Source organism: Prinia subflava, chromosome 2 (assembly GCF_021018805.1).
Source record: "Prinia subflava isolate CZ2003 ecotype Zambia chromosome 2, Cam_Psub_1.2, whole genome shotgun sequence".
Taxonomy (NCBI): Eukaryota; Metazoa; Chordata; class Aves; order Passeriformes; family Cisticolidae; genus Prinia; species Prinia subflava.
The window spans coordinates 48,450,792-48,476,976 of NC_086248.1; the positions used below are offsets into that span (position 1 = coordinate 48,450,792).

Below are 26,185 nucleotides of genomic sequence, written 5' to 3' on the forward strand. Positions count from 1 at the left end.
AACAAAACCAGTGTACCCCTCAAGTCACTACAAACATCTCAACACCTGTGTTCTGTGAAACTCTGATCTATGCCTTTTAAAACATTTTTCCTCCCTCACTAAACCCTGTGGTTCACAAAGGTTTGTTCAAGCAATAATTTTAATTTGTTCCTCTGAAGATAAAATTTAGCTCTCTCGCTGCTTTATGCTGAGTTTAAATTATACAAAAATAAGACAGAGATGAGTCAGCATTTTCAGCTAGGGTAGTGTTCAGGTTCCTTCCAACAAACATGCAAAGCTCTTTCCAAGATTAGCTCCACCTCTTATTTGAAGCAAATGATGATAAATAGGTATCAGAAATATGCCATATGCTCATAGGAAAAATCCTTTTAAATTAATCATAGCTAAAACCATTATGCAAACTTCAAATATAAATAAATGCACCACAAGTAAGTTGCCTATTTGATTTGTCAATTACTAGTGAAAAGTACAGACGGAGTCATCAACAAGCTATTTTAGTATCCACAAGGCTTGTAGTCATCAAGAGGAATGGAGGAAATAAATGAGAACACTGGGTGATACCTTAGCTGGTCAAGCATGAGCCTGATAAATGGGTTTGTATTAACAAAGAGGAAATAAAAAGAGGCAAATAGAGACAGCACTAACCCATGCTGAATATGTTTTATTAACAAAAAAAAATTAAAGACAGATTTTCCAGACCCTATTTCTATCTGCCGAGGTGAAGAAGATTTGGATTAAATAGGTCTTGATACATATTTGGCAAGCAAAGTAATCTCACTAGAAAGCTGGAATACGTTAGTAGTAATTTTAATTAGTTAAATGTGTTCCTTAATTCAACTAATTAATTTAATTCATTCATTAGACTGTAGAAAACTAAGTAATCAATAAATGTTCAAATCCTTGACTAAAGTTCTTGTCAAAGAAATGAGAGTACAAGTTCAACTCTATTCAAGTCCCAAAGAAAATCTGTCTGCCCTAAAATCTGAATTAGAATCTTTCTGAAATTTCTAAATACACCTGCCCTGAAATCTAACAAACTATATGAGCCAAAAAAAAATTATTTTCCTCTTGAAGTAATAGATATCACTCAATAATGTGCAAAGTGACTGATCCTCATGAGTATATAAGAAGAGGTGTTTCATTTTTTATCTCCTTTGTTCTTGGGTTACACAGATAGCACTTTTTCAAAAGAATTTAATTTTACACCAAACCCAAAAGAGTTCCCAATGCATTGTTAGCAAGACTGGATTTTATGGTTAGGATAGTCAAAATATATCCTTTATATGACTCAACATTTGAATATATGTTAGTAACTGAAATTTCTAAAGCTGAAAACTAGAGCAGTAATACAATCTGTGCAACTAGAGGAAACTGTTGCTTTATTTTGGACATATAAATTAATATACTATTACTCTGTGTATGTAAAACCATGTCTACAATATAAACCATGATTTGGGAAAATAATATGCACATAAGTGCATCGCATTTAGGCATAAGTATCTGCTTTTTTGATTACAAAGCCTTTCAACTTATATGCTTATTTTTATTAGGCTGGAAAAACTTCACTTAAATCGATATGAAATTACTATTAAAGGTTGATATATAATATGTAGGTTCTGACTACAGATAAGCTTAGCAGTTAAAAAGATCCTAACTTGCAAAATAAGATAATTAGAAGAACAGTATTAGAGGAGGTAACTGTAACTGAAGCAATTATTATAGAGTGTGAAAAGTGGACACATATTGTGTACTACCTCATTTGCCTGACTTTATATGATCTGATTAAAATGTTTCAGAAAAATACAGGGAAAATTACTTTTAACAGCACTTGAATATTTGATTCTTAGTTCAAAGCCATTTGGTTTGCAATACTAATTACATAGTACCGAAAGTAATACTGAATGTGAAAAAAACCAATCTCTTAACTTCAAAGCAAATAATTTAATTTGTTATTCAGGTTTGTTTTTTTTTTTTTTTAACTAAAGCACATCTGAATTTAAAGTACTATTTTCAGTGTAATGGAAGTTAAAATTCCTTTTTAAAATGTGAACAGCTTATTTCGATTTTTAGCAATTGAACTCATGCTTCAAAAGGCTTAATATTTTACTTCATCCAAAAGCATATATCTTAGAGGGAAAAGCGCTCTGAAAAGTAATAATGAATCAAAGTAATTGCTCACCATGAGATATTGCTCTGCAGGATAGGAAGGTCAGACCAAAACAACACCCAATCCTTAGTACATCTATTCATGTTCTATAGCTCAAAGAGAGATGAAAGTTTAAAACAGAACACTTGGAAAACAAAATAAAGCACTATCCATTGAACAAGTTAAGTAACTTGTCTGACTTCAGTGGAGTGTGTTGGCACTAGACAGTCCAGGAGAAGTTTGAATTAGCAATTCTTAGTATCAATCTGAACTTCAGCTCACAGCCAGGTCACTTTGGGTCATGACTGTTGGTGCTGGATCAGTAGATTACCAGGTATGGTACAAATGAGTGCATTCAGAATCGGGCACAATTTTCCATTTCTAGCAGGAGCTGTCTGGCTAGCACAGCAATAGTGCTCTTCTGTCAGCAAGCAACATGCTTTCTTGGCCAACACTGCATCCAACACCCCAACTCCGTTTTAAGTGTAGGATAACAGATCTGGTTTTTGGGGATTGTTTCTAGCAGCTTCCTCTGAATCCCTTGTTTACACCATCATTCACAGCTATCAGGAATATGTTCATTAAAAATTTCAAGATATTTCCAGGTCATTTTGGCCACCACATATAGGACAACTTTGAAGCCAGAGAACATGACCTTCATATAGGTCCATAACAAACGCAGTCCTCACTTGTTGCATTGAGAGCATAGTAATCGCATCTGTTTTGGCCATCAGTTCCACTAGCACCTTTATCATCACCAAATCACATCATGACTCATAGCAGGTTTTGTCATGGCACATTCCCTGACTGTGACAGCATCACTGCTGAGGCCTCTAAAGACCTTCTTCCAGCAAAGGAAATCTTCATCTAGGTGAATACTGGTGGGCCTGCTTGAAGGGAAACTTTTTTAAGAAAAAAAGATCACATCATCTTACACTCATTAATGCCTACCTATTCAGCCCAGTTTGAGTTAAAATGGAGTCATGGGTTCAAAGGAAGTTGGCTCCATCACTGCCTTCCCTGAGAAGCCTTCTTTCCTCTAGGGTGCAATGAGCTGCTGATCCCCAGCTAAATGTCAAAGCCTCATTTATCTGGCTCTGCTTTCTGTCCCCAGTGCTTTGTTACATAAAAATCCACTAAAATAAAAATAGTCACTCCTACTTCTGCACTTTTCCTCCTATAGCAGGAAGATATGGCAGGAACTTTCAAGCTGGACAGTAGAACAGAGGAACAGTAAAATGGTCCAGAATCTAAAGCAAAGAAAAATGTAGAGGCAAAGTTCTCCAACTCTATATCACTGGCAATATTTCCAGTGCCTAGTACATGCCTGGGAAAGGACAAAGACCCCAGTGGAAAAAACAAAACCCACAAATATCCCCATAACAAAGAGTATGCAAATTAGTTTTCTTCCCTCTCATTAATGCAAAATCCACCTCTGATCATTCTGTGCAACGCACTTACTTATCTGAGATAAAGATTGAAGATTTTACAGATGATCTCAACTAATCTGGGAATTATGGGCTTCTCTGTCCTGAAATTAACTCTATCCAACACTCAAAACTAAACCTCTCCCAAAAAAGGGATTCCCAGCCATGCTCCAGAAGAAAATGCTCTCAGGGGAAAGATTTTTTTGGCAGCCTGCCATTCCTTGGACACCCCTTTCACAGATCCCACACCTCCCTACATTCAACCTGTCTTCTTGGTCTCCCCTAAATCCCTAACATGCTGAATCCTGACTCTAACACAAGCTGTATGCTGACCCTTAGCCAAAGCACCCTACTCATGGGCCAGACAAAATATTTCTTTGGACATGTCACTCCTAGGGCAGCTCCTTTGCAATTGTATTCCAACAGAAACTCAAAATTTATGATTAAGGGCTCTGTGAGAATCCTCCTTTGGGACATGGGTAAGATGCTCACGACCAAGCTAAACAACAACCCTGAAATAACATTTGCAATCTTTAACTTTCTTGGAAACCTCAGCAGATCTCTCAATGTTCTTTTGTTATTCCCACAAAAACCAGCAGAGAAAATGATGTGCAAGTTTTTCACCCATTTCCTTTAAGGCTCAATCATTATTTAGATTTAATACATATAGGAGAAAAGTTAGAATTAACTCTACAATGTCATATCTGAAGTCACTGAATTTCCTTTAATAAGTAGTTTAGCTGGGATATGGAGGGATCATTTCAGTTTTTCATTCAAGTTGCAGGACACTGGAGGTAAGATAAGGCTGAAAGCAGAGGTCTGTGACAGACTCGTAATTTTGTTAATTTTCAATTAAAAGCAAAAATCCTAAGGGCTGTGCCAGCAGTAAGGTACAACCACATACAGAAGCTGTGATCAGTACAACAGGAATGAAGAGGGAAGAAAGGAGACAAAAAATGCTGAAAAATAGCGTGGTGAAATAACAGAATGGGTAGCAGCAGATTAGTCACTTAACATTTATTTTCAAAAATTACTGAAGATGTTAAAATGAACAGCATAATCCTATCCTGGATCAGCACTTTGCATCATAAGGGCATCTTTCTTCTCACTTTTCATAAGTGCTTACAAGTGGGATTTACTTTCTCAAGTTAGGGTAAATCTCATGAGACTGCTGAATGTCAACAGCAGGGAGGGTTTGTTGAGATTCCTGTAGTTCTCAAACAGAAGTCTCCATTAGGGAACAAATGGTGCTGGAAAAAAGGTTATCAGACCCTCCAGAAGATTAACTCAAGTGTGTTAACTATGTCTGTAGTACTAGGCTGAGAAAACATTTCTTTGACTGAGAAAAGCAAAGAATTACTTAACTTAGAGCAAAATTCTTGGGTGAGGACAAAAAAACCCCAGATACTATCTACACTAAAACCACATACATCCCAGTTTCCTCTGGAATGAAGAAAGCTTGTGTAAGAGCTAAAACAAATATAAAAAAGCTCCAAAAGCATATGAAGTTTACATTTTAAATGCCTCAAAATCTACTGTCATAGAAAGTTGTAACTACACAATCAAGCACTTCGAAGTTAGGAGATGACAATATTAATATTGCTTTCATGGCATCCACTCAGCCATTTTCAGAAGATTCACTGTGATACCATCTTTAATTATATGGTCATATCCAGTGCTCCCTACAGTGTTAATATGAATGCTGCTCACTAAATAGTTACCCTCTATTTTGTTTTGACATTGCACAGATAGAGTTCATTTACTGTTTTAAACAATTTACATTGTTGAGCGTCTGCTCTCAATGCCAGTTACAAAATTACATGAATGCCTTCCTTCCTAGCAGCCTCCATTACAGTGTTCATGACTGTAATATCCAAATGCTTTATAAACATTCATTAAATTATTTTTGTGGCTCTTTTCCTTGTAATATAGTTCCTGCAGTGGAGAAACAGCCCAGAAAGGGACCAGGGCAATTTAACATTCAGGGAATTTAGCGTTCTGCAGTATGTAGTGGTTTATTTGGACAGCAATAGGCACTAACTTCTGTGCCACAGCAGAAAAGGAGAGATGCATGGAAAACTAAAGAGACAGAGACATCCTCCAGGTTCTTATTGAATTACTTTCATCATATGACCACCCTGTGACCACTGCCTTTACTCAGCACATGGAAACCTGAACAGCCTTGTGTGCACCACTCTTCACTGCTGTCATCCACGCAGGACATAGAGGGCTGCTGAACCAGCTTTTAATCCATGCCAGGTTTGCAGTCTGCTGTGGGTAAAGAATAGTTCAGAAAGAGGGGCAGAAGTTTACCAAGGGAGCCACCAGCAAGTCTTCTCTGTGCTGACAGGAAGACTCCAAGCACTTTTGGGTTTTCCCAAAATATCAAAAATAGAGAATACAACTTTCAAATTTTAATGAATATGTTCAGTTACTACATATAAAGTCTAATTGTATTTTCAGGCAGAGAAAGAGGCAATCTGTGCCTCACCTGAGCCTCATATCAATCCTGGAAAATTCACACCCAATCAGGTAAAGTCTCGAAAAATTAAAAGCAACTAAACAAGCTCTTCTGATAGAAAATATTAGGTTGTTTTAATTGTAAGACTTATGAAGTAATGAAGAGCTGATTTCTCAAAAGATTAGGAAATATCACTGCATATATGAAAGCCTTCCAAATATAACATAATTAAGAAAAAAATGTGCTTTACAAATTATGAGATGTGTGCATGGAGAGAGTGGAAGATGGGCACTGGCTGCTTCAATTTTTCCCTGTACAGTCTACAGTGAACCTGATGACAGTTTCCAGGGAAAAAAAACAAAGCAAAACAAACAAACAAAATTAACAAAAGACTAATAAAAAATCCCCCACAAAACAAAATTAAAAAACAAAACAAACAAACAAAAAAATACAAGATAAAACCAACCAAAACCAGAAAAATCTTTAGTCGGACTAAACCATGAGGACGAACACTTGCCAGGAAGATTCCTTTCAAGAGCATTTTCAAAAACACAAACCTTCCCATAAATGGCATACACAGTGAAAAGTCAAGGATTTCTCTAGGGCTTGCAGACTTTAATTGGGCAGAATCCAGAAAACTTAAGATTGGGTTTCAGGCAGAGCCTTTTCTCCTTACTTCTTTCTACAGGTATGCCTGGGATAATTTTTAATTCTGTCTCACTGTCATTTACTATCAGATATTGAAGAGTACAGGGAAGGACAATATTTAAGAGGAAGGAATTTAAAGCTAATGGTAAAGGAAGTCATAGGACATTGCAGGAGGAGAGAAGAAAACAGGACAGTAAAAATTCAAAGCTGAGACGACCATAGAATATTAGCAAGTGGATGGATTGAGAGAAGAAAGTCAGAGCTAGCAGGCAATGGTGAGAAAAGAAAGACAAAGCTGAGGACTGCATTCAGTGCCTGAGGGCTATAGCCTGCTGCTGAGCTTCTGCACTGCTCAGAAAATGCTGGTTTCATCCCACCCTGCTCCCACAGGGAGCCTGGCCTTTGGCAGCCATTTCAGTCCTATCTGGGAAAATAATTTTACAGAACATCTCTTGAAACAATTTCACAGACTAATTTTCACTGTGAGGATTGATCTATACAGATCTTTTTCACTTTCTTAGTTCATCACACCACTCATTTTTGTACTTGCCAGAAGAATACTTTAACATTAGTTTTCATCACATATATTTATTGTCTAGAAGTCATTGCTTCAAATCTCATTCACCAAAGTACCATCAGCAAAAAGTGAGTCAGGGGACGTTGTTAAAAAACGTTTATGTAATAACATGCTTCTCTGCCTACATAAGTAAATCATCTGAGATCTTAACACACTGCAGAGAATACCTGACTTGGACTTGAAATTAAAAAAAAAAACATTTAAACTGTTTATGTATAGTGACTCAGCACAATTCTGACTACTTATTTACCACAATTAGAATCTAATTCCCTCCAAGTGAAACCAGAAATTCAGGTTTTCAGTAATGGTTATGTCAGGCATCACCCTTAACCTTTGGCAACTACAATGAATTTGCTTCATACGGAAAGAACTGAGTCATGTATATTGCTCAGAACTCTGTTGTTGAATAACTTATCACAAACTGAAATGTGATGCATTTGTGTGCATTGTGTGTGGGACTTGGAGCTTCTGAGTCTTTTCACAGTGGGTGAAATAAGTTTGTTTTTCTTTCCACAGAGAAAAACATAGAACCTGTGAATAGATGTGTATAAAATAACTGCGTAAAAAAAGACTCATTTCTGCACTATGTCAGCAGCAGAGATCTATCAAAGCAACAGAGCAACAGTAGTTTATGTTTTGAAAGTCTGTCTGTATGTTTGAAAGTGACTGTCTGTAGTAACATGCTCTAAGTTTTGCTGTATTTTCCACACTGTGAGATCAACATTGCGATTTTTCTTTGAATAACCATTACAGTGTGAAATACAGTTTTGGAAAATAACAGATCCCATTTTACTCTTGGCTTTTGGATAACATTTTCCTAGTGTTCTTGTCAGCAGATATAGCTGACTGGTTGGTGTTTTTCCAGAAACACTAAATTTATGTTAGACTTGAGAGAGTTTTACTGGTGAGATGGCAGAATATAAGAGGAGATATGAGAAGAGACAGAAGCAAAAAGGCAAAGAGAATTAAATTATACTTCTCCATCTATTTTCTAAACAAAATTTTATAGTAAATTTAGGAAAGTACTTGATTTGAATAATTTTAAAATTCAAAGGGTTTATTTTGTTTCTATTTTCAAATTGAAGTTCCAACAAAATATAACCCTTTTTTTCCTTTTAATTTTCTTCAGAAGCAATTACATTATCTGAACAAGCAATACTGTTCACATTATTTCAGGGCATATTTTGATTTTATATAAAGCTAAAATGAACGACTCTTGATAAATATCTCTGCTTCTTTCTTCCAGAAGAAAAGAGAAGAATAACGAATATGCTCACTAGAATACAAGTGATATGTTCACCCATGTAAAAAGGGACCTTTAGCTAAAACAAGGCAATTTAAACCTATGTTTCTAATATATTATAGCCACTATCTTGCTGGTATTGACAATGTGCATAGATGCTTAAATACCATAATGTGGAAAACTTTAATAAACAGAGGTAATATTTTGGGGACTGAATGTCTATGAGCCTACCACCAAAATTAGGCATTACTTTTGCTAGCATTTCTTTGTAGCAAGATGGGAATTTGCAGGTTATTGCTAGAAAAAAAGTCTTTGTACTTCTAGACTGAAGGAGCAGATTCACCAGTTTCATTGTGCAGTGTCTTTAAAAGCAGATGGTTTCAATTTATTAATAATCACTGACAATTTGACTATAACACTGAACAGTAGCTTACTCCACACAATCTCAATGGCTGCAAATGTAAAGTTCCCACCTACACTGGCAGACTGACCTTATGTGCATCTGAGACCTAAAAGGAGCCTCAGGTTCCACTAACAAATCACAGGGGCAGAGATGAAGAAACTGCAGGAGATTACTTTCTCATGTCAAGAGGGCAACAGATGTGTCAGAAAGGACTCTGAGCCTCTAAACTCTGTTTTGGTCCAAGAAATATCTTTGTTTTGTGTTATGCCATTGTTTTCAGTATAATAAATAATGAGCTGTGCCCTAAAAAAGCACCCTAAATAAAGGACCCTAAATAAAGAACTTGTCAGGGCTTCACAGGCTTTTACAGTAAAGTAACTGCGTGGGATTGTTTAGATAAGGGAAAATTCAACAGGGAGTAAATTGGTTTAAACCCACCACAATGGCAGGCATTTCCTCTTCCAGTCTAAAACAAATTTACTGTCTTGTAAACATAAACACCACGATTACTTGTGCATTAGTCTAAAAATCTGTGACACATTGTGTGTAAACCTTTCCCGCAAGGACATGGTGGGCCATGACCGTACTGTCACCTGATTGTGTTGCAAGGGATTACAAATAACACTACATTCATTTTTCAGTAGTTGATAATGGCAGCTGACCATGCTGCAAACATGGAAATTGATTTGCTCTGAGTCTGCTGCAGCATGACAAACCATTGCACCTTTGGTTACTCTTGCACTCAGTAATGACTGGAAGTGACTGTTTCTCCTGTAGGAATAGTATTACAAGGCCAAGTGCATGAGCTGTGTAATCTAGCATAGCTCACCCAATACTAGGTTCACTGCACAATAGGAACCAAATCACAATATGACAGGATTAATTTGTGGAAATATCCATAAATATATCTCTTTTTGTGAGTCGCTATTCTTTTTGTGACTTCGCTATTATGCAATTAATTTTTTAACACTTGTATCCATCCTCCACAATATTAGTCATCTGCATGCTGTATTATTTAATTTGCTCTGAAGTTCTTTTACGTGAGAAGACAAACAGTAGGTGAAAGTGATATCCTATTGCTTTTTGTGATGTTTTAGTTACACAATTCCCATATAAGAGATTAAAGTCAATTGCCAAGTTTGTTCTCTGTTGTAGTTTTGCACCTGAATAAGGGTTCCAATGCATTTAAAGTTGTTCTGAAACAACAACTTGCATTTGGAGTCAATGAAAGGTTACCACTGTCTTTAACATTCATTGCTTTAGGATTTGGGGTGTGAAATATAGCCGTAGAATCACCTCTTTAAAAAAAACCCCTAACTTAAAATACATTCTTGAGACCCTATTTCTGCTGCATAGAGTCTTTCAAATAGCACTGTAAAATCTTGCAACAATGTTAGTAGTACCTGTATACATTGGTACTTCTACACTGACATAATATACTGTAAAAGTAGCAATAACTCTGCTGTTCATAACCGAGGGACAAAGTGGAAATCTTGAGGCAGCCCTAATGTTAACACGGCACAGAGAACAGAAATAACATGAATTGATTTAACACCATGGGCAACTCAAACAGACAAGAAAATTTTCAATCATACATTCACTTAATATCCTGAAGGTTTACATCCTTAACATCAGCATAGTCTGAGTTTGCCTGTCATTTCCTGATAGCTCATCAGCTAGTGTGACTGAGTTTATTTCTGGCTGTTGTCTTTGCTAACATTAACTTGTCAGGTTTGGTGTCCATGTGTTTGTTTCCCTCCCTTGTTGGCAAGGTCCTCAGACAGTCCTGAAAAAGAAATGTTCCCACATTCCACATACCTTCCTCTGTCAGTGCAAGTGAGCAGCTCCTCCTCAACACCACCACCCTCCTTGTGTGACCCTCAGGTTTGTCTGTGTCGTCTTGTGTATGGCTCCTTTCACTACACACCCTTAGAGGAGCAAAGACTCTTTCCATATTCCCTTACAGAGACTTCCAGTAACTGATCAGTAATTTCAAAAGGAAAACCAGGGTTGATGAGTTAACATTTTTGAAATTCATGGTACATACTCATTCCCTCATGTGATTCTTGGATTTCTTTTCCTCTCTTCTTTTGCAGTGAAGTTTAAAAAGCTATGCTGCAATTTTTTTTATGCTATAAATACAGGAAAAAAATTATTAATTAAGCTAGAAATATATCTAATTTAATGAGAGAAAGCTAAAGAAAAATTCTTACTGACATTACTGCAGATAAATTTATAATATAAAGTATTTCAGAGTACTCTACACAGAATAGTGGAATGTCAATTAGTGCAATCCTTTATGGAGCTATCACTTATCACTTAAATCACTGCTTTGTTTTTGCAGTTTATATTGATTAAGGTTAGTGTACCAGCATGAAAAAAAAAAAAAAAAGTATGTGGTTTCTATGTGGTTTAAGTGATAGAGAAAAAGAATCCTTTTTCATGATCAATATTTTGTTTGGTCTTCTGAAAAGCTATTTAGAAATGATTTCTAGGTCTATCTGGAGAACTAAAAACTGCAAATATGTAAATTTCCATTCTAATTTCTTATAACACTCATGGGGTTTTTTTACACAGCTATGAGCTGAAAACCCGAATGTCAACATTTAAGAAAATTCGGATGAAGGACAAACTTCTTATGTAAAGAAGTTTAATCTGTTATTTTTAAAGTTTTAACACAAGAAGGGCCTTCAAATATATCCTATATAGCATTGCTTAAAAATAATTGAAAATTGACTTTTCCTCTTACACAAAGTAAATATCTAATAATATTTTGTTCTTTTTTTAAATATCATCCAATAAATTATATTCTTTCTCTGCTATGCATATTTGCTTGAAAAGCTTGAAAAAGAACAAAACATTTTACTACAGAAAAAGCATCTGAGTCTGATGAATCATTTTCCCTACTAACCTCTATTTTTAATTAAAGTTCAGGCAAATTTTGTGTCGTCTAAACTATGCTGCTGGAAGGCTGCTGACTATCAAAATCTTTGCAATGCCTGCTATTGCCTCATGTTGGAACGTAATATCTTTAGGATAATAACAGGACACATCCTAGGTTTAGCACTGCACCTTTGGTAGGGAGCAAAATTAATTGTTGGATAAATTTGTGAGGGTAAAGTCATTGATGCCTGCAGCCTGGGTTGACTTAGAGGCATTAGTATAGGGCAGATAGGTGAGATCTGTAAAGGACCAGTCCCTGAATGTCACAGGGACCTGAGTAGTGTAGCCATTTCCTTTTTTGCCTGTTTATTTTCAACATGTCTTTTTTTGTGTCACTCATGACTAGCAATCAACAATCTAGGAAAAAAAAAAGCCAAACACTTGTTTAGAAATATAAAACTTTCTGCAGAGAGGAGAGGGGGTTTTGTGGGGTTGTTTTTTTGTCCTAATAGTTTGGTCTTTGCCCATCGACAGAAATAAAGAACTGTGCAGTGTCAACACCTATGGGTTTGCCAAGCAGACTTCACAATGGGTCAGTAATTAGACGTGGCAGTGATGTACCCTTGACTTTGCTTATACAACAGTTGCAGCCTGTGGTGAAGTACAAAGGTAAGAGACCAAAGAAAGTAGATGGGCTTGTGCACTTTTCACAAAATCCTTTCTGAAAGCAATGAAGCTAGAGGGAGCCATTGGTTTGACCTTGTAGGGTATCTCTTATGTTTTTATGTCTTAATATAGACAGAATCTTACACAAAGAAAGTCTTCTATAACCAACAGTGCTTTTCACATGTGACAAAATAATTCTTCACAGAGATACCTGACATAGTTCATTTAAAATGAGCTCAGCTTTGGGACTTCTTAGCCTGGCTGAACTGCTGGTTACTATTTCTCAGTTCTAAACCTGCTCAGAGATCACTCAGCTCTGCACAGCTCTGTATTGTCCTGGGCAGAGAGCCATCAAAGACAGCTATTGGGGAAACATTGTACAATACCCGGAGAATGTTTTTGCCAACAACGTTACTCAAACACAACTAATCTATGCTAGCATTCACAATGCTTATTCCTACTGAGTTGGAAAAAAACCCACCAAACAGGACTATCGAGTTGTTATGGCCAGTATGTGGCGCTTTTTTTTTTCCCCTTCTTTTTTTTCTTTTTTTTTTTCCTCTTCTCTAAAGGCCACCAAGCCTTACGGAAAACTAACTGGTTGTGCTTGCAGGATGTGCTTTAAAGACATTTTCTTTGGTATTCACGTGATTCATTGCCATATTCTTCATAATATGGTAATGAAAACTAGTAGCTAATGATTGCAATATAATACACTAATTTTGAATAAAGACAAGGTAGGATGAAATTTTGTAATTTCTCAGAATTTGAATAGACAAAGTGATATATATTTAGAAAACCACATTGACAGAAAATAATAATAACTAGACAAGTTTTCATGAACTACTTATCTACCATGCCATAACTCCTTCCACTTTTCTGAGCAGAGACACATTTTCTGGACATGGATATGCACATGGATGTAAAAATAGTACTGGCACTTGAAAAAATTTGTCATTTTACAGTTTGAGTAACCATTTCCTTTTGTGTTCAGCATAGTCTTTGAATAATTAAGAAATAATCAGAAATTAAGTCAAAGCTTGAAGACAGCACTAGAATCCTTAACCATCATTAAAGAAGTTAAATTAATTATTTAACAGTCTTCTTGCAGTATTCCATTATTTAAATTCAAGGAAGGGACTCCTAAGTTAAAAAAAAATCAAAAACATGATCTAGTTTTGTAATACACACTTCGTCTCACAGGGCTGTATTGCATGATCTTAAAAATATCAGTCTTATAAAACTTCTCTATGCTGTGTGTGTGTACACATGTACTCATACACACAAAAAAAAAACCCATAATGAAGTATATCAACTGAAAGAAAAGATGGAATTTCACATATACACTTTTCAATGTTTTATACTAAATACGTATTTTGGCGACAGAGACCTTTTCCACAAAAAAAAAAAAATAAGAATGACTTTTGTACTTAGCAAGTTCCAAGAATGCACAACCAACTTACTAGTACTTTGTGTAGTCACATTAGCAATGAACAATTTTTACAAGATCATTTCAGTACAAGGGTTAGTTTATGATCCTGGTGGTGTCCTCTGGAGTTTGTACTGTGACAGAATAAGGAACTATGAGAGCAAGAGAGAGGGACCACACAGAAACCACAGTGGACTATATTCAGTTTTCTGAGGTATTCAGTAGAATCTAAGGTTTATCTTTTTAAAAAGCCTCTAGATATTTTGACTGTAAATACCACTGTGAAAAATGACCCATGTGAACCAATGGAACTCCAAAAGTCTCACTTTGCAGGAAGTCTAAAACAAATCACTGCAGTGAAAGCTTTATTTTTCACATATAGCAACTGAGATTCAATGTGTGAAATACTTAAAGCTGAGTCAGGTAAGAGAAGGTGAAGGAATTATGGAGATGACAAAAATAACCTGCAAGACACTTCTGCTTTCAGAAGGTTGTTTAAAAAGCTCACTGTGGAATTGACTGGTGAGGTTTCATTGATTAGGTCTGGGGCTCAGCTTCCACAGCTGGGAAATACCTACACAAGATATAAAAGATAAGAAATATTTTCGAAACTGACAAAAGTTAAAAGTAATTGCTATGATCTTCTTTGACCTAATCTACTAGGAATTTGTACAGATTTGCTTCCCTCTGAATAGCAGTCCTATGCCAATAATGCTGGTATGAATACATGGAATGAATGATGGCCAATGGTACCCTGGCCTGTATCAGCAATAGTGTGGCCAGCAGGACCAGGGCAGTGACTGTCCCTCTGTACTTGTCACTGGTGAGTCCTGTGTTCAGTTTCTCTCATTACAAGAAGGACACTGAGGTATTGGAGCATGTTCCGAGAAGGGCAAAGGAATTGGGAAAGGGTCTGGAGCACAAGGAGGAGAAGCAGCTGAGGGAGCTGGGGTTGTTTAGGCTAGAGACAAAGGGCTCAGGGGTGATCTCATTGCTCTCTGTAACTATGTAGAAGGAGGTTGTTGAGAGGCAGGGATGAGTCTCTTCCAAATAACAAATGAGAGGAAGAGAGGGAGAAAAGTTGTGCCAAGGAAGAGGATTGGTTATTTAAACAAATTTCTTTATGAAAAGGATTGTCAAGCACTGGAACAAGCTTCCTGGGGAACTGGTGGAATCACCATGCCTGGAAGTGTTCAAAAGGCATGTGGATGTGGCTCCTGGGGCCAGTGGTGAACACAGTGGTGCTGGCTTAATGGTTGGACTCGATTATCTTAGAAGTCTTTTTCAACCTCAGTGATTCAACCTCAGTGATTTTATGATTGTAAGTCTTTCAATAAATAACCAACAGGTCTATCAGTATGGCAAGAGCCCCCTCTACGTACACTCTATGTTTCCTCTATCCAAACCAGAATTCACGTCACTCCAGCAGTGAGGTGTTTTCTTTTATTTTTGCTTCATTAAAATTAACTGTAGAGCTGGGCTATAGTTTTCATCCAGGACAATTTGCACTATGTCATTTTCTTGTTTAGTTTAAACAACTGGCAGTAATAAAACAAGAGCAGGTGAATGTGTTACTATGGTTCCTGTTTGTGGTGCAGAATAACAGACAGAGAAAAAGAGTACAGAGACAGGAAGGTCACACTCTTTGCCAAGATCCATCTTTTAATTCTGACTTTGGTATTTGTAAGGTTGTTCTTTCTGATCATCCTTTGTTGGATGTGCAAATTATGTGATTCTATCTCCAATAATGTTGTTTGTTTCCCTTTTTCTATGTGTTATATATCTAAACACAGAAATAAGAGCATTCCAAATTCATGGGATGCAGCAGATACAACAATCTCATTCAAACTACCTTAGAAATGAAAAATCTATCTGGCTCGTAGTTTTGACTGCTACCTGTGATGCAGAGAGAAGGAAAGCACCAAGTGCTTTTACAGTTGCTAATTTATCATTAGCATAGTTTGTGTCTGCTTTTGGTCAGATATTATTTAAAACTATGTTTTCATGATACCAGATTTATTTTCTCACGAAGAGAAAGTTCATTATGTGACTATAGTTTGCCAGATTAATGCTTCCACTGCCCAACTGCTTTGTCCCACTTACCCCAGGTGGGCCCAGGAGAACACACCTGTCTCCAGAGACACTAAACACAATTCCTTCACAATCTCTCCATCTGACAGATTGTTTTTGGTATAAGAAGTACTGCAGGTGCTAGAAGAGCTTAGCAATGAGAAGATGCTTTACTGGTAAATATAAAAGTGAAGGGCCTTGTTTCCTCCGTCTGTCCAAAACAGACTTCATTGTAGCAGGTGTGCACTTCTTGGATGCATTTCATCTTGTGCAGCACATGTTTGGACTGAAACGTTGCAGCAGACAGAACTCAAGCCATAGATTTATCTTTTTTGCCCCCCTATTCACACAGATTGTTGCTAATTTCATCCAAGTCATCCACCTACGAAGAGATCACTCAAGCTAAAGGAAGGAAGAAATGACATTTTTTCTTAACTAGAAATCATGCACAAATAAGAAGTGTTTGACTTTTGATATAATTTAGTTCTATTATATAATATAACATACTAGCAAAGCATAATAAAAAATGCTCCCTTCAATTATATCATACAACTTCTACCAACAACCTTTGGTCAGAGGAGAGCAACACAGTAATCTCATTCTCTCTCAGTTCTGATAACCAAGGATACATGAAAATTGTCTTTGTTATGAATAGTGTTTATTTTTTTCTTTTCCCCAGATGAGATATTGCAAATCCTCTCTGCCCTTTCCCCTAGATATTGATCCACCTTATCAGCTCTGCTTCAGTCATATCGGACAGTCAGAGACATCCCAGAAGAAAAATTGTTATCTAAAGAAGTTTCTCACTTTCCTTCTTGCTTTACTTCATTCTCTTTCTTACCAAGGGAAAGTGAAAAAAAAGTATGCCTTTCTCCCTGATGAAAATTCACAGACACTTCAGCAAGGGGACAAACTGGTCTGCTGCAGCACTTGTCGAGAACAAGCAATGACCCAGCATTATTCTCTGCCAGAACTGACAACACAGATCCAGAAGGACTATCTGATCTCGAACTGTCTCTATAATAAAGACCATGTCAATATGTTGATAAAAGAGGGCCAGATACATTTGCTTTTTATATTATTGAAGGTCACAGGCAAAACTGAAATGATAAGTAACAGAAATTTGACTACTCTGCAAGCAGCTCTCAAGCATCTATTGGCTAAACTTATGGAGTGGCCCTGTCATCTCTCACTATAGAACCTTTTATGTCCCTCTATTCCTTTGCTTCAGTGACTTTATGGAGTAGCCATGCATGCATATGAATGCAATTTTTAAAATAGTTTTTACACAAACATGCTGAATCAGCCGCTAAAGAATGTTATCAATCTGGTTTTCTTCCTAGGCTTTCCAAGAGTCACACCATGAATTAATTCTGTTTCTCAGAACAGAATAGCCAGTGTTTCTTTGTCTAATGAGATGGAGATGCAATCCAGAACTAAAATTTCTGTTGTCTCCACAGATGTAGAGAAGCTGGCTAGTGCTACAAAATGTGCATTTGATTAAGTCAAAGACCCTTGACCAACTCTGCCTGGCAAATATTGCAAGCATAAAAAACACACTGCAAACATATCATAGATGTACATTTTGGCAGGTGAACACGAGATTGTGAGTCTTCCACTCTTGGTCAGTTCTGTGCTGGGACCATAAAGGACTGCCATACAGGATGCAAGGATGCATTAAAAACTTTGCGTTTTTCCAGAAATGTCTGTATCATGGCCATGAAAAATTGGCCAACACCAAAGGGAATTAAAACCCAAACAGAGAGATGAGAGAAGATAAACTTAGGCAGGGGTAGAGAGAATGATTTAATCTTTGAACTTTAGTTATAGAGACACTAGAACAACCTTTTTTTCTAATAGTAATCTTTACTTTAGGGAAAACAAAGGGTAGCTCTCTATACCATCATTACTCTTGTTCTTACTGTTTCACTAGGATAACAGAGGTGTAAACTACAGAGGATGGATGAAAGGGAATTCTTGGAGGAAATTGTAGCAAGGGATCTTCCAATTAGATACCAGGCAATAAAAATCCTCACTGTGATGATGAAAAAATCAACAGGAAATACCCAACAAAGCAAAGAGGTCTTAACTTTATTTTGGCCATGTTTGAGTTGGGATGACTCGTCAAATGTCCTGCAGAGGTCCTTTCTAACCTCAGTTAGTCTACTGTTATATATGTGTGGGTTGACAGCAGACAGGATTATATCTATATGAAGATCAGTAAAGCCAAGTGACTTAGAAAGAAATCTGAGAAAAGACAACATGTTTAAGCCACATTAAATTTGCTGTGAAATAAAAAGAACATTTTAGAGTAATTGCTTCATCTGAAGCTGGAAAAACTCCATTTTTTCCTCTCCAATGTTCTAGCAATCTACAGTGAAAAATGTTTTCTTGTAACTTAGTCTTTACTATAAAGGCAAAAAGGTATATAAAAAAAGTAAAAAATGATAAAATTGATTCAGTAACAAGTAAAAAAAAGAGGTTACACAACAATACACTTTGGCAAACTTAACTTTTCATTTGAAGCTCTAGATATAGAAAGATAAGGACATTTGGAGCTGAGATGTTGTATAACTGAGAAAAATTACTTCCAAAGTATTAACAGCAAGAAGAAATCTGATGATATCTAAGAAAACTAGCTCTTGAAAGAGAGCAAAGGCCAAGCTGAGCTAAATTAGAGCCTACCACCATTTATCTAGTAATGCAGAAAATGCCTTCTCTGCAGATTAATTTCTCCAGTTGGAAGAATTTTTTTGAACATGGCCATCAAAAATGTCTGCCTGAATACATAAATAGAAACAGCTGGTCAAACTCTGGAAATTAAGGTCTTCAGGTTAGAGATTAATCTTAGTCTTGCCCTAAATGCCTCTAGCAAAAATTCTGCAGCTGATAAAAGACTGGCATAATCATATCTGAGCCAATTTTCCTAGCCTGTGGCAGTATTGTGGGCAGATCAGGTCGAAGGTGATGTTTCAGGTCCAAATGGGATTTAACTAAAAGGCTGCATCACCATCCCCCTAAAGTCAACATTCATTCTGAGACTAATAATGAATGTTGCTAATGGCATTTCTTTACACAGTGATATTTTTTGCCAAAACATACCTCTGGAACTCAGTCAGGCCTGTTTCAACAAATGTTGCCTCTGACTTCAACATACAGAAGTAACTGTGCAGCCCAGGCTGATTCAGACCTCACTCATCATCACTAGGGAGCCGAGTAACTGGCTCTGTGTGATTCCTGATCTATTTCAGAATATTTCATTAGATCTGGCATGCTTTGAAGGGGCAGAAGAAGGTGGGATGGATAATTAAACTCTGTGAAAGTTTAACAACCTCATCTATACTCTGTTGCTATATCCACTTTTGCCCTTTGCAGTTCTTGCTGCAGTAAATTTTGTCTTTGAGAGCAGAGATTTGCCTCCAGAGAAGATGCGCATACTCTAGAAGAAACCATTAGAAACTTATCTGTTAGGGACTCATCCATCATTTGGAAGAAGATGAAAAGATATAAAGGTAGCTTGCTTAAACTGATTAACTGGTAACGTTGCAGCTGGTTAAGCTGAACACTATTCAGGACAGGGGTCTACTCTCTGGGTATCATCTGATACACACTTACCCTTATAAAAATAAAAATAATGAACCACCACTGCAGTAACCAGCTTGATCTCCCCAGATGATTTTTAAACAACTGATTAGTGTATATCACAAAAGGAAATTATTTAACACAAAATAAAATCCCTTCACACTCTGCCTTTGGTAATTTATTTTTCTGTAACCACGGTGTCTTTTCCTTGCACATGCCAACTAGTGCTACCACCTCCAGGACTCAGCAGAGGCTGTGTGTGGCAGGGTACTACCCAGCAAGAGAAAAGGCCGTGACCTCCTGTCCCAAACCCATTTAACACAGCAGAAAAGAGTCTCATTTCACACAACATGGGTTACTCACGGCTCAGCTTCGATGCTCTGGTCAGCAGCTATGTAGTTGGCAGGGATATAGCCCGTGAGCTTGCGGCCAGGACAGACTGACTCCTCTGGCAGGAGGAGCTTGGCGTACCACCATCCCTCGTGGGATGCATTCAGCACTTGTAGCTTATCCCCAGCTCGGAAGCTCAAGTCGTCCTCAGTGCGAGCTTCGTAGTCAAACAGTGCCACAAAGTTGCAAATGTTTGCTAGATCCTGGCCAGGCAGTGGAGGTAAAGGTTTCTCTTTTATCTTATCCTCTAAGTCCTTCTGTCCTGCTTGGAGGTCAGTTTTTACCACAGCAAGGTTGGCGAAGACCTGGCCTCCTTTGTCTTCCTGCTCACTGTTTCTCCCAAAGAATAAGCAGGGAAGGTAAGGCTCCAAACAGGGACAGTGCTTCCGGCAGAAGTTTCCCATCCTGATTCTTTGTTGCTTCCTCTGCTTCTCCTTTTCTTTTGCTTTTCCTAGTTGCAAGACCCTTAGACCAATTTTTGTACCATCCACATCTTAGCTTTTTGCAGACTTCTTTTCCCCCTTCTCCTTTGGCACAAAATGAAACAACCCCTGGCACAGCTGAAAGCTCCTCTCTGGGTCCCACAGAGAGCTCATAACAGACGGCTCCCAATCAGGGAGTGAAACCTAAGCATTCAAGTGCCAGCGCACGTGTGGAGGGAATTTTTCACTTCCTCTTCAGAACAGGAAAGCAACACAACAGCTGGCCTGAGCTTTGAAGAACAACAGCAAAGTGTGGAGCCTCTTCTGTTACAGCAAAACAATAAAGCCAGGACATATAAATAAGGGAGGATTTTCAATTCCTTCAGCTCGGGATGGGTGTTTTCTTATCTCAGATGTGGTCTGGTCATATGATCAGTGATGAATGTCTGTCTTGGCAATGATTAACCAAACTGACCTGCCTGCTTCCTTAGCAGTCTGACGTGGACAGCTTGAATGAATATTTCTTTTTGTTTCCTGGTTTGTACTGGTTTCGGTTCACAGTGGGAAGCCTTTGCTCGCCTGAGACTGGCAGACGCCCTCACTGGGAGTGCACCTGTGGCTCCTGCCCTCACTCACACCCGGGCACGTTGCCTGCCAAGTACACACACACAAACCAACCCTCTGGCTTTTTTCTTTTTCTTCTTTTTTTCTTTTTTTTTTTTTTTTTTATTCAGCTGGGATGGGCACTTTTTACAAGGAAAACCAAATATATATGTCTTACAGTAATAAAGCAGTACATTTTAAGGCTTTCCTTATTCTGCATTTTAAGGAAACTAAGGCACTACCCAAAAAGCTCTAGATGGCTGGCTAATTAAATCAACCCTACATAAAAATAATGGCTGTTTTGCAGTCACCATGTAACAAATGACACAGCATTGACCAGTATATTCCCATTTCTAAAGCATCTCTAACTCAGCATACAGACCAAACATGGGTGTCTGTATACTGTTGTGGAAAAGCAGGCTGAAGGGGTGGCTGCCATATCACAGTGGTGCAACCCTAGCTTGGTAACTCCTGGAAATCACCACAGCCACGGAATGGCTGGAGCAGGAGCAGGAAGCACAGCGATAGCCTGCCTGCACACACTAGTGGCATTTCAGAAAGAGACAAATTCGTACAGATCAGAGTCTGTTTACTGAGATCAATCAAAACTCACACACAGACCTATAACTTCCTGGTGATTAAAAAATCTGAGTCTTTTTTTTTTCTTTTGTCAGAAATTTGGTGCTGTTTTTCCCAAACCAGTTACACATCTCTTAGTTCCATTTAGAGTTGGTGACTTGGTGTCTTCTGTGGTTTTACTTTACTAGAAGGAAAACAATTAAATAACAGAAACCAAAGTCACTTGCTTCCATCATGTCTCTCACTCATTTGAATGAGGAGACAGTGGCAGAGGCAGAAGGCTACTGATGAACTAGGGACTGTGGGATAACTCAAAGATACCTCTATTGAAAGTGATAATGTTAACATCAGGTGCATCTCCACTGAAGAGGAATGCGGAACTGCTTACACACAGTTCTGCAGTGCTGCAAAAGAAATTAAATAAAGGAGGAAGTATCATACACATCAAGTCATCACTGAATCTCATAATCTTTGGAGTCAGATTAAAAAAGGTATGCTGATTTTGCAGATTATGATAATATTACCTAGTTTCTGAGGCACCAGTGGAGATGATTTTTGCCAGCAATTATTACCATGTAATAGTAAGAACACAGATATCCAAGAGATATTTACTTTTCCTCAGTGTGAATAACACTGTCCAAAGGAAAGAAAAGCCTGTATTGATAAACTACCTTCATTACTCTTGTTTAAAGAATTGTCTACATTTACTAAAAGCAGAGAATATTAGAAACTACTACTAAGTAATCTGGCAATTTTCAGTCTGCATATTTGATTGACTTTTCCTGTAATGGTTTTTGGTTCTGGCAACTTGGCCATTAATCTGGCAAACCTTTGCAGTCTCATTTACTGCCCAGAACAGTTTCATGACAACAAAGCCATTTGAATCATACAGAATCAAGCTGTACAATGCACAACAGTTTTCAGGATCAAGTTCCACCTTTACACACAGGAACTAATATACAAACACGTTAGAAATCACACTGTATTCACCGAGACCAGATAAGTATCTATAACTGTAGCTTCAACAGGGCTTAAGGCTACAAATAGCTGTGTATATGACTACCTTATCTCAAAGAGCTCTAGGCATTAAATTCATCTTCTCCCTCAATTTGTATCCCTGCTTGGCTTTAGAAGAACAGAAAGACTTTTTTGGGAAGCGATCAGTAACTATAAATCAGATTCTTTTCATCCTGATCTTCAGGACCAGTACTATGTATTAACCAAGCAGACTTTAACAAATAGCCATTAAATTCATTAATCAGATTTCAAAGACTTCTCAAAAAGAGAGAAGGTTGGAGTTGCTGAGAACCAGTGAGCAAATTTCCTATCCCATGTGGGACAGGACAGTAAGTGAGCTGTGGTGGCCACACTGCAGCAGGTTCTGCAAGGGTTTTTATTCCCATCCTGGTGACTTTATTGAGGATTCACTGCATTTCTGAAAATAAAGAAGTATTCTTAATGGTTTAGAGACTATATAATTTTATCACAGGCAAGAAAAGAAAATTAGCATGTAATAAAAATGTTCTTGCTGGTTTTACAGAAAAAATAAAATCTGATAAATCCCATAATCCTGATTTTCGTATTCACAGTTTGGAACAAATGAGGGTAACCACGTATAATCAGGGGCTTTTCAATATGAACCGTTGCCCAAGTCTTCTGCATTTGTATTACAAATAATTTAATAGAATAATCTTTGCATTACCTATTTCTTGGCTTAACTTATTTCTTTTGTCTTGCATACCACTATATTTTCCTTTTTTTACAAAAGGAGGCCAAATTGCTCTTTTGCATTGCTCTTTTGCCTTCTGTATCTTTATTTAATTTGTTTTGGAGTCTGAATATCAGAGCAGAAATTGTTCAAAAATATAAGCTACTGGAGGTAAAGTGACTGTAAAAGACTTAATCAGAGATATTGATTAATTTTATGGCAAAAGTGCTTTAACAAGGGTCCAAGAGTCTCATCTCATTCTTACAGCCAATGCTAGCAAGTGAGAAAGATTAATTTATTATAACCAGAATGGCACATTTACAGTATGAATATTAAATTTAGTATTCTGGTCCCTATATTATAAAAAAATGCTAAACACTAATATTGCAAGTAATTTCTTAAAATATGCAACACCTTGAAACAAAGACTGATCATTTAAAAGCTGTGTCTGACAGGACTTCATAAACTTAAACTGTAGAAAAGAGAGCACATCTATTCAATCAAGCAGTACTTCCCCCCTTCAAGCTAGGTAATCTCCCATTGCTTTTAATGTATGTTTCCTCGTTTCATAAAGAAAAGAGTGCACACTGATGCTATAGGTTTGAGGATGACAGCTATCTGAAGTTACTTTTTATATTCTATACATTGCTTATAAAGTCCAGTACAAGTAAGACTCTTGCAAGGAGCCATATGCCTGCTTAAAGGATTCCTTTGAAGTACTTTAAATCCATTAAATCAAATTCTAATTAACTTAGAGTCAATATCCCTTAGGCCTTATTCTACAAAACAATCATGTTTAAACATGGTGGTGAAACATATTTCTCTTAGTTGACTGAATGGACAGAAGAATAATGTTTTACCACTACATCCTTTAGTAAACTTAGTACAAAACTAATCTGCAACACTGATGTTAATTGAAGTGATCTTAGAATCAGGTCCTGCTCCTCATGAATTAAGGTGTCACACTAAGTTGTATAAAATAAGTACAGATAAGATTTGAATCCACAATATTTCAAAAGCCTTGTTTTGGTATAAGTTCTTTTTGTGTTCCATGCCTCCAAAATTATTTTGTATGAGTTTGCATTACAGATATTTCCTACAATTATTGGTTTGTATGTGGTCTGGCATAAATACATAAAAACTTGGGAGTTTCAGAAAAAATGAACTCTGCTTCAACACATAAATATGCTGCTTCATATTTCAGAGACAAGGAGTGAACATCACTGAGACTCAGTCTTCAGTACTGATGATACATGGTGTTTGAAACTATTCCCCTATGTCATGCAGAGAAGAATTGTAGCCTGAACAGTGCTCTGCTGGGGTAAAAAGAATATTCCAAGGCAATATCCATCGATAGTTTTGTTATTAAATATGAGCCAGTTTAAATTGGAAATTGAAGAAGAGAGTGGCTTTTCTTAATGAGATCACAACAGAAACAAACATTTTACTTCATAATTGTGTTGAATTCTGTAAAAGGAAAAAACACCATATAGGGAAATGAGAAATTAAGGTATAAAATACAAGAATTGTAATTAAATAATCTGTGATGCCTGTAGCATCACTTTCCATATGGTATACTCTTTTTCAAACCAGAAGCTATACTGCTGCATTTAATGTATGTTAGTTTAGATATTTGACATCATTATCTTGCTTAGAAAAACTTCATAATGCATTATGATAAAGCAAGTCAAATCTTTCAGCAAAGTAAAATATTCAAATAATGTGCTCTTTAAAGAAGTTAGCAGAAAACCAAAAGCATTTTGCTTTGAATCTCTTCTTGGGGAATAATTTAAATGACTAATCATTTTAAGGTTGTGTAGTTTCTTTAAGGTAACAAACTGAAATAAAGCACAGTGATTTTCTTTTTATTACAGCTGTCTTTTCAGCTATATTTCTTTCCATTTGCACATTAAAATGGAACGCATTACTACCACTTTGTAGCTTTTTTTTATTCCTTTTAATCAGCATTTCCATTTTGTTTATCTAATTTGCAAATTGTCATTTTTTTCAGTGAAAATAAATTATGTGCATAATTTTGCCCTTGACAAAATTGTTTACTCTTATTGATAACCACTTTCCTGGTTTTGTCTATTATCTTAGACCATAAATCCATGAAGACGTAAAGTTATACTTGATTCTGCATTTTCCAACTTGAAATCTTTTTGCATCTGTAATGAGAAAGCTCTGGCTATTTATTTCTATAAGGCTGATCCACTAATCCTTCTCTACCCTAGAAAACATTAAAAGTATACTTTCAAGTGCTTTGGTGATGAGGATTGCTTATTTATTAGCCAAATTTGGGCCTGAAACACACTACATCTGACAACAAATTAACAGAGAGGAATAAGGTTCTGTCAAGGATTGACAGAATAGAGACTTTCTCTATTTGTTCAAACAAACAGATCCCGCTTTGTGCAAACTTAATGTGAGATTTGCCATTATCTGCAACAGGACCAGACCTCAACCATTATTTTTCATTTCCCTATACGTTATTCTAAATGATACACAGCCCACAGTGTTAAAAATTGTAACTTAATTTGCTTTCTATGAAGCAGCCTTTCTGAATAAAACCAAAGAGCTGTAGCTCTCTCAGGCATGAAAAATACTTCTAATCAAATATATCTCTGTGTGGGAAAAAATATGGCAAGTGGATGACAAAGAATTATCAGCAAACATGACTTTGCCATTCTTTTAAGAAAATTTATTCCAAACCTGACCCTGATATGAATAGTTTTTAAATTTAGAATGTGTATATATTTATGAAGATTTTATGATGGGTCAAGATCATTTCTCACATAACTATATCAAAGCCTGCATGCTGTGACATAGATGACTTGTGAACATGATTTACCATTTTTATCTCCAGTTGGAATTGCATCAAAAGAAGCAAAGAAGTCCAAACAGAGATGGATGTAAAGGAGCAGTGTATCAAAATACTGTACTCATTG

General features: G+C 36.9%; 1 protein-coding gene across 1 annotated transcript in view; it reads right to left on the minus strand.

Annotated features, from left to right (window-relative positions):
* FRK (fyn related Src family tyrosine kinase) overlaps positions 1-21,552 on the minus strand; it is a 48,009-nt gene extending 26,457 nt beyond the window's left edge. The window contains exon 1 of the mRNA XM_063389840.1: positions 19,899-21,552. Coding sequence (XP_063245910.1) covers positions 19,899-20,329 — 431 coding nt within the window. The 5' untranslated portion in view covers positions 20,330-21,552. The remainder of the gene's footprint in view (positions 1-19,898) is intronic.
* Between the last annotated feature and the right edge of the window lie 4,633 nt (positions 21,553-26,185).